Source organism: Pteropus vampyrus, unplaced genomic scaffold (genome assembly GCF_000151845.1).
Source record: "Pteropus vampyrus isolate Shadow unplaced genomic scaffold, Pvam_2.0 Scaffold453, whole genome shotgun sequence".
NCBI classification, from domain to species: Eukaryota; Metazoa; Chordata; class Mammalia; order Chiroptera; family Pteropodidae; genus Pteropus; species Pteropus vampyrus.
Window position 1 is genome coordinate 698385 of NW_011889234.1, and position 7794 is coordinate 706178.

Sequence of the window (7794 nt, forward strand, 5' to 3'; positions counted from 1 at the left end):
CCCTAGAGTTAAGCACATATCTGTGTCTAAAAGGTTAACTGAAAGCAACAATTAAATAACATCAGGGATTAAACTGTCCCCTCTTCCCATCCTCCAAAAACCAACCAACCCCCCCCCAAATCTCGAGTACGATATCATAGCTAGTTTTTAAAGAGAAGATTAAAGTTCAAAAGTAAAGTTCTACTTTCTTCTCCTAAAGTGAGAACTTTGCTTTTCATTTATCTTCCCCGTCCCCTGCCGTCTACTAATAAAATATTTACGAGTTAATCATTTCCTGGCTCCAAAAGATTCAGTGGGAAACCAAGCTATAACTTGCATTAACCAACAAGAGAAAAACCTAGCCATGCTCGGTACTTTCCTAATGAAGAAAGGGTCCTATCGCCATTCACCCTATACTGTGTCCCTTAAGGGCCCAAGCAAGACAGCAGCACCTGCCGAACTGGGAGCTTAAAGAATAATGGTCCAACTTTTCAAATGCAATCCGGGGAGAAGACGCAGATTATCTCTTGAGTAGTGCAAGAAGGAAGCAGGTCCTCTCAGGGCCGTCTCCTCTGCCTGCTGGAAGATTCAAAATTCGCTTGCTTCAGAGACCCTTGGAAGGAGTACACTCCAGTCGCGGCCGGCCTCCGGCCTGGGAGAAACAGGCAGTGTTTACACCTGTCACGAGGAGGGGCGGGGGGTGGGGGGGAGAAAGAGAAAGCCCAAGCAAGCCCCAAACTTCTCAGCAGCTCCGGGGAGGGAGCGGCCGGCGCGGAGCTATGAGCAGCTGGAAAGAGAGGGGCAGGAAGAGTCGGCTGCGGCTGGGGAGGTGGGGACAGCTCGCACTTCCCCGGCGGCTGCCCAGGGCAGCGAGGAGGAAGCCGTCCGCTTCGGGCGCCGTCGCCGGCTTCCCCGCACCCGCCGCGGAAGAGGGCAGAGCCCAAGCCTGGAGCCCGCAGGCCCGCAGAGCCAGCGCCGTCCCCGTAGCCCTCAGCTCCGCGGCAGACAGGTGCCCCCGGCCGCGGCGAGGGGCTCCGGCGGGTGGGCCGGGTCCCCTCATCCTCTTCCCCGAAACGTGGCTGGGGGAGCAGACGGTGGCGCTTACCTGGGTCGTCCGGCGCGGCCGCGATGGGCATGGCTCAGGGGCCCGGGGAGGAACTAGCTCCCCGGGGAAGGACCGGCTATTCCGACGCGGAGCTGGTGAGAGCGGAAAGCAAGCTGTTCGCAGCCCTGTCAGCGAAGCAGCGCCATGGACGCCCACCCGGAGTTTCAGCGTTGCCGCGGGACCCCCATCCCATTACCCTCCGCCCTCTTCCGTCGCCGCCGCCTCCACCTCCTCCTCCGCGGAGACCCCCCGCCCACTCCACACACTCTCCCATCATGCAGCGGGGGAACCGCTGCCGCCTGTACGTCATTTCCGGCCGCAGGTGGTTAGGTCGAGGCTGGGAGCTGGCGGTGCTGGGGGGGGGACGGGGGGAGGACACTCCAAGGGAATTGGTGTCACAGTAAGCTTACCCCGCGCAGGCGTTGTCGCGCAGAGCGCCGGCCGCCATTTTGGGTGAGGGCAAGTTGCCCTTTTCCTTTACTTCCTTGCGAGTCATCGAGCTGGGGAGGGCGGGGGGCGGAGAGGAGGAAGACGTCCTTCCTCTGCTGTTCGACGAGGCAGCGCTCCCCGCCGAGGGGTAGGCGCTCTTCACCTGGTTAACGTTAACGTTCAGCTCAGGACCAAGTAAAGCCTCTTGCTCTCCAAATTGCAAAGGGTTTCAAATACAGAATCGTATCTTCTCCATCAAAAACCTACTGGGGAGGACTGCCTTTTTCTCCCCGAAAAACGACTTTTCATTTACCGTCTAAGTCCCTTCCTCTTTTTAGTTTAGGTATCAGAAGAGGAAGCTGATAACAAATAAAGAGGAGATTTTATAAATTAAACTTAAGATGGGAAGCAAAAGAGAAAGCAGCCGCCGTACTGACAAATCGTCTTCGAGACCAATAAAAACAAAATACTAATTAGGGATTTTGCTAATGCATGGAGAAAGAGGTCGTTTTTCATAGATACTGTCGGGGACTCTGATGAAACGAAAGAAATCAAATCAACTGCATTTCTCTACCAGAGTTCATAACATTCTTCCATCAGTCTTGAGCAGTTGATCATTAGCATTTTTATAAGCTTTCCCACTCCTTTATCATGAAATATTAGAAAACCGGCCACTGTAAAATTCAGACTATAAGGCTACAAGGATTATTGTTATCGTCCAGGATGATGAGCTCGCGGTCTTACCCTACAAATCACGAGCCCTGTCGGGTGCTCTTCTCACAATTGACAAACCTGTATCGGTAACCTGAATGATTTAAAATAGTTCCGAAGAGCAAAGCTCAGCAGCTACGCAGAGAAACAAGGATGGAAAACACCCTCTTCAGCCACCGAGAAGTGTCCACCCCTTTAAGGGGAGGAATTACACAATTCAGGGAAGGTACGGACAAAAGCAGTTCATCACGGTTTATCCCGCCTCTGCAAATGTTCTAGACAAATTAACTTGGAGCGTTAAAATAGACCAGCATTTGTCTCTACAACTCAATCGCTGTAAGATATATGGAGACTGCATCACTTTAAATTGGAGTATCAATTGCTTTGTTTGGTGCTGGATATTTTTGTTATTGTTCAGTCACTAGAGCGAGAAAAATCTATATGGCTTGTCAAATTTATTCCTATTGTATTTCGCCCCCTGCTGGTTTAGCTCTGGTGCAAGCTTAAATATACCCATATATATGTCACTGTAAATGTTTATTGACCAGGAAGGAAAGAAAAAAAGTATTTGTGTGTAAACTGGAAATTAATTGATTTTAGATGAACACATACTTGTTTTAATCCAATAGCTCTACTAAACAGAAATATCGGAATAATGAAAACATATGGCAAAATCTTAAAGCAGACCCTACAGAAAGAAAATGTTTAAACTGAAATTTAAACATGAAGACATTAAAAAGAAAACCCTGATTTCAGAAAAATATCTTCCTGATTTTTCACATAACATATGACTACAAAATGATGATTTTTGTTAGGTAAATGCAGAAGCCAATCATTTGAGGACAACAATTAAGAAATTAGCGTTCAACTTCGTCCGTGGAACTTGAGTAGCTATTTGACCAGCTGACTTGTGAGTGCAATCAGGTAATCTTACACGTGATTCTGAAGACATCATTTCAATACTATATGAAATTATATTACAAAAGTAAAGTTTTTATCTCTAAATGTTTTTAAGGTGATGAATCTGTGGGAAATATACTGACTAAAATTCATTGCATTTGGTTCCAATGTGTTTACTTTAAAAAAAAAATAATGACCATAACTACATTACCTAAGATTTTGCATCAAGAAAAGAATAAATGACCAGTTATCATTTGTTGTATTTACTTTGTTTTTTTCTCCAGTGCAGACTTTTTACAAAGTTGTAATTGTAACGTTAGTTGATTTCGAATCCCTTTTTTTCACTTAAATTATATCGTAAGCATTTCCTCCTATTAACATTTTATAACATCTTAATTTTAATTACATACATAATATTGAATGAAGTAGACATACTATAATTTATCCATTCTATTAGTGAATATTTTCCATATTACAAATAATACTTTAATGAATATTTTTTTGCATGTGGCTTTGTCCAGTTTTAGGAATTTTTTCACAGTATAAAAATGATTGAGCCAAAGGCTGTGTATGTTTTATTGGCACTTGATCTCATATTGTTTTCCAAAAGGCTATCAATTTACAATGCCACCAGTAATATAGAAATGTACCAAATTTACCACCTTTTCACCAGCAGTGGATAATAATTAAAAAAAAATAGATTGAATTCTACTTTATAGACTAAAGGTTGAAAGGAACTTAAACTCATCATATATTGTATAAGAAATCAACAAACAAGCACAAAACCCCAACAATGTGTTCTGGGAAAGTAACATACATACAGCTATACTTATGAACAAACTCTATTCAAATCACTTTTTATTCAAAATCATTATGATTTTGTATAAATTACTTAACCTCTCTGGACCTCAGTCTCCTTACATGACAAATGAGAGAGCGAAACTAGACCACATATTCTCAACTCTATTAGGACAAATAACTACTGTATATAGCACATATATTTCTTTGAGAATATGGCCAAACCTTTGGCCCTTTCTGCAGAAAATGCTCATCCCACACAGATGCTCAAATTTCTCAGATCCCCCGTAAGACTCATTCATGGAAAAGGGTCTATGAACCACAGCTTAAGAAACCCTGCACCAGATGATCTCCAAGGTTCTTTTCATATCTAAACATGTTTCTGTGATTTTATTTTATAACCCAGGAAACACTTTCTGGCTAAATAATATTTTTTAGTGGATAAATAAATTTTGATATATTCATAGATAGATTACTATTCAGCAATTAATCAAAATTCGCTTGCTTCAGAGACCCTTGGAAGGAGTACACTCCAGTCGCGGCCGGCCTCCGGCCTGGGAGAAACAGGCAGTGTTTACACCTGTCACGAGGAGGGGCGGGGGGTGGGGGGAGAAAGAGAAAGCCCAAGCAAGCCCCAAACTTCTCAGCAGCTCCGGGGAGGGAGCGGCCGGCGCGGAGCTATGAGCAGCTGGAAAGAGAGGGGCAGGAAGAGTCGGCTGCGGCTGGGGAGGTGGGGACAGCTCGCACTTCCCCGGCGGCTGCCCAGGGCAGCGAGGAGGAAGCCGTCCGCTTCGGGCGCCGTCGCCGGCTTCCCCGCACCCGCCGCGGAAGAGGGCAGAGCCCAAGCCTGGAGCCCGCAGGCCCGCAGAGCCAGCGCCGTCCCCGTAGCCCTCAGCTCCGCGGCAGACAGGTGCCCCCGGCCGCGGCGAGGGGCTCCGGCGGGTGGGCCGGGTCCCCTCATCCTCTTCCCCGAAACGTGGCTGGGGGAGCAGACGGTGGCGCTTACCTGGGTCGTCCGGCGCGGCCGCGATGGGCATGGCTCAGGGGCCCGGGGAGGAACTAGCTCCCCGGGGAAGGACCGGCTATTCCGACGCGGAGCTGGTGAGAGCGGAAGGCAAGCTGTTCGCAGCCCTGTCAGCGAAGCAGCGCCATGGGCGCCCACCCGGAGTTTCAGCGTTGCCGCGGGACCCCCATCCCATTACCCTCCGCCCTCTTCCGTCGCCGCCGCCTCCACCTCCTCCTCCGCGGAGACCCCCCGCCCACTCCACACACTCTCCCATCATGCAGCGGGGGAACCGCTGCCGCCTGTACGTCATTTCCGGCCGCAGGTGGTTAGGTCGAGGCTGGGAGCTGGCGGTGCTGGGGGGGGGACGGGGGGAGGACACTCCAAGGGAATTGGTGTCACAGTAAGCTTACCCCGCGCAGGCGTTGTCGCGCAGAGCGCCGGCCGCCATTTTGGGTGAGGGCAAGTTGCCCTTTTCCTTTACTTCCTTGCGAGTCATCGAGCTGGGGAGGGCGGGGGGCGGAGAGGAGGAAGACGTCCTTCCTCTGCTGTTCGACGAGGCAGCGCTCCCCGCCGAGGGGTAGGCGCTCTTCACCTGGTTAACGTTAACGTTCAGCTCAGGACCAAGTAAAGCCTCTTGCTCTCCAAATTGCAAAGGGTTTCAAATACAGAATCGTATCTTCTCCATCAAAAACCTACTGGGGAGGACTGCCTTTTTCTCCCCGAAAAACGACTTTTCATTTACCGTCTAAGTCCCTTCCTCTTTTTAGTTTAGGTATCAGAAGAGGAAGCTGATAACAAATAAAGAGGAGATTTTATAAATTAAACTTAAGATGGGAAGCAAAAGAGAAAGCAGCCGCCGTACTGACAAATCGTCTTCGAGACCAATAAAAACAAAATACTAATTAGGGATTTTGCTAATGCATGGAGAAAGAGGTCGTTTTTCATAGATACTGTCGGGGACTCTGATGAAACGAAAGAAATCAAATCAACTGCATTTCTCTACCAGAGTTCATAACATTCTTCCATCAGTCTTGAGCAGTTGATCATTAGCATTTTTATAAGCTTTCCCACTCCTTTATCATGAAATATTAGAAAACCGGCCACTGTAAAATTCAGACTATAAGGCTACAAGGATTATTGTTATCGTCCAGGATGATGAGCTCGCGGTCTTACCCTACAAATCACGAGCCCTGTCGGGTGCTCTTCTCACAATTGACAAACCTGTATCGGTAACCTGAATGATTTAAAATAGTTCCGAAGAGCAAAGCTCAGCAGCTACGCAGAGAAACAAGGATGGAAAACACCCTCTTCAGCCACCGAGAAGTGTCCACCCCTTTAAGGGGAGGAATTACACAATTCAGGGAAGGTACGGACAAAAGCAGTTCATCACGGTTTATCCCGCCTCTGCAAATGTTCTAGACAAATTAACTTGGAGCGTTAAAATAGACCAGCATTTGTCTCTACAACTCAATCGCTGTAAGATATATGGAGACTGCATCACTTTAAATTGGAGTATCAATTGCTTTGTTTGGTGCTGGATATTTTTGTTATTGTTCAGTCACTAGAGCGAGAAAAATCTATATGGCTTGTCAAATTTATTCCTATTGTATTTCGCCCCCTGCTGGTTTAGCTCTGGTGCAAGCTTAAATATACCCATATATATGTCACTGTAAATGTTTATTGACCAGGAAGGAAAGAAAAAAAGTATTTGTGTGTAAACTGGAAATTAATTGATTTTAGATGAACACATACTTGTTTTAATCCAATAGCTCTACTAAACAGAAATATCGGAATAATGAAAACATATGGCAAAATCTTAAAGCAGACCCTACAGAAAGAAAATGTTTAAACTGAAATTTAAACATGAAGACATTAAAAAGAAAACCCTGATTTCAGAAAAATATCTTCCTGATTTTTCACATAACATATGACTACAAAATGATGATTTTTGTTAGGTAAATGCAGAAGCCAATCATTTGAGGACAACAATTAAGAAATTAGCGTTCAACTTTGTCCGTGGAACTTGAGTAGCTATTTGACCAGCTGACTTGTGAGTGCAATCAATCAAGTAATCTTACACGTGATTCTGAAGACACCATTTCAATACTATATGAAATTATATTACAAAAGTAAAGTTTTTATCTCTAAATGTTTTTAAGGTGATGAATCTGTGGGAAATATACTGACTAAAATTCATTGCATTTGGTTCCAATGTGTTTACTTTAAAAAAAAAATAATGACCATAACTACATTACCTAAGATTTTGCATCAAGAAAAGAATAAATGACCAGTTATCATTTGTTGTATTTACTTTGTTTTTTTCTCCAGTGCAGACTTTTTACAAAGTTGTAATTGTAACGTTAGTTGATTTCGAATCCCTTTTTTTCACTTAAATTATATCGTAAGCATTTCCTCCTATTAACATTTTATAACATCTTAATTTTAATTACATACATAATATTGAATGAAGTAGACATACTATAATTTATCCATTATTCTATTAGTGAATATTTTCCATATTACAAATAATACTTTAATGAATATTTTTTTGTATGTGGCTTTGTCCAGTTTTAGGAATTTTTTCACAGTATAAAAATGATTGAGCCAAAGGCTGTGTATGTTTTATTGGCACTTGATCTCATATTGTTTTCCAAAAGGCTATCAATTTACAATGCCACCAGTAATATAGAAATGTACCAAATTTACCACCTTTTCACCAGCAGTGGATAATAATTAAAAAAAAAAATAGATTGAATTCTACTTTATAGGCTAAAGGTTGAAAGGAACTTAAACTCATCATATATTGTATAAGAAATCAACAAACAAGCACAAAACCCCAACAATGTGTTCTGGGAAAGTAACATAC

General features: G+C 44.5%; 3 protein-coding genes across 6 annotated transcripts in view; 2 read left to right on the top strand and 1 right to left on the bottom strand.

The window, feature by feature from the left end:
- AFTPH (aftiphilin) overlaps positions 1-1287 on the bottom strand; it is a 62959-nt gene extending 61672 nt beyond the window's left edge. Inside the window, exon 1 of one of the 4 annotated variants that reach the window (XR_002777533.1) lies at positions 1085-1286. The gene's annotated coding sequence lies outside the window, so the exon portion shown is untranslated. Of the gene's footprint in view, positions 1-1084 lie in introns of all 4 variants that reach the window. The other 3 variants (XM_011381863.2, XM_011381861.2, XM_011381862.2) reach the window with 3 other exon arrangements.
- LOC111732386 (WAS/WASL-interacting protein family member 3-like) lies at positions 1087-3057 on the top strand. Its single transcript, XM_023524247.1, has 2 exons — positions 1087-1484; positions 1857-3057. The coding sequence occupies exons 1-2, from the start codon at positions 1108-1110 to the stop codon at positions 1900-1902; spliced, it is 423 nt and encodes a 140-aa protein (XP_023380015.1). The 5' UTR covers positions 1087-1107; the 3' UTR covers positions 1903-3057.
- Positions 3058-4488: 1431 nt separating this feature from the next.
- On the top strand, positions 4489-7161 carry LOC111732387. Its single transcript, XM_023524248.1, has 2 exons — positions 4489-5328; positions 5701-7161. Exons 1-2 carry the CDS (start codon positions 4603-4605, stop codon positions 5728-5730), a joined length of 756 nt encoding a protein of 251 aa, XP_023380016.1. The 5' UTR covers positions 4489-4602; the 3' UTR covers positions 5731-7161.
- The last annotated feature ends 633 nt before the right edge of the window (positions 7162-7794 follow it).

Bases quoted from the DNA above. Each gene is read 5' to 3' on its own strand.
- LOC111732386 (XM_023524247.1), top strand. From the start codon at position 1,108: ATGGGCATGGCTCAGGGGCCCGGGGAGGAACTAGCTCCCCGGGGAAGG. The intron at 1,485-1,856 runs GTAAGCTTACCC...TTTTTAGTTTAG, and splicing joins CCAAGGGAATTGGTGTCACA to GTATCAGAAGAGGAAGCTGA.
- LOC111732387 (XM_023524248.1), top strand. From the start codon at position 4,603: ATGAGCAGCTGGAAAGAGAGGGGCAGGAAGAGTCGGCTGCGGCTGGGG. The intron at 5,329-5,700 runs GTAAGCTTACCC...TTTTTAGTTTAG, and splicing joins CCAAGGGAATTGGTGTCACA to GTATCAGAAGAGGAAGCTGA.